Here is a 524-nt window from a genome sequence, read left to right on the forward strand (position 1 = left end):
AAAAAAAAACTAAAAATAGGCAATTAATGTTTAATAATTAACAACAAAAAAAGAGAGAGGGAAAGAGAGGAGAGAGAGAGAGAGAGAGAGAGAAAAAAAAAAACCAGTTCATTTTTAGATTGTTGATACTATAATGAATGGTTAATTTTTAATCATTATAAAAGATTTATTTCAAATCAACAAAATTTATGATCATTATTGGTTATTATATAATCTATGCATAATGTCACATGCCTCATAAATGTGTATACATATTTACAGATATACATTCACAGATATATACACATACATACACATACACACACATACATATACATACGTATACATACATATACATACGTGTACACATATTTACAGACATGCATTCACAGACACATGCACACACATACGCACACACATACATACATTCACACACATACATACATTCACACACATACATACATATACATACATTCATATACATTTATAGACACATACATACATATACATACTTGTACACATATTCACAGAGTGCATTCACAGGT

The 524-nt window shown here is 28.1% G+C and overlaps 1 protein-coding gene across 1 annotated transcript; it reads left to right on the forward strand.

The window, feature by feature from the left end:
* Positions 1-216: 216 nt before the first annotated feature.
* LOAG_16314 (hypothetical protein) lies at positions 217-522 on the forward strand (the record flags this gene model as incomplete). Its single annotated transcript, XM_003151802.2, has 1 exon — positions 217-522. A coding segment is annotated over one exon (306 nt), but the record flags the coding sequence as incomplete, so codon positions are not given.
* Between the last annotated feature and the right edge of the window lie 2 nt (positions 523-524).

The sequence above is a fragment of the Loa loa genome (genome assembly GCF_000183805.2).
Source record: "Loa loa unplaced genomic scaffold supercont3.5660, whole genome shotgun sequence".
Taxonomy (NCBI): Eukaryota; Metazoa; Nematoda; class Chromadorea; order Rhabditida; family Onchocercidae; genus Loa; species Loa loa.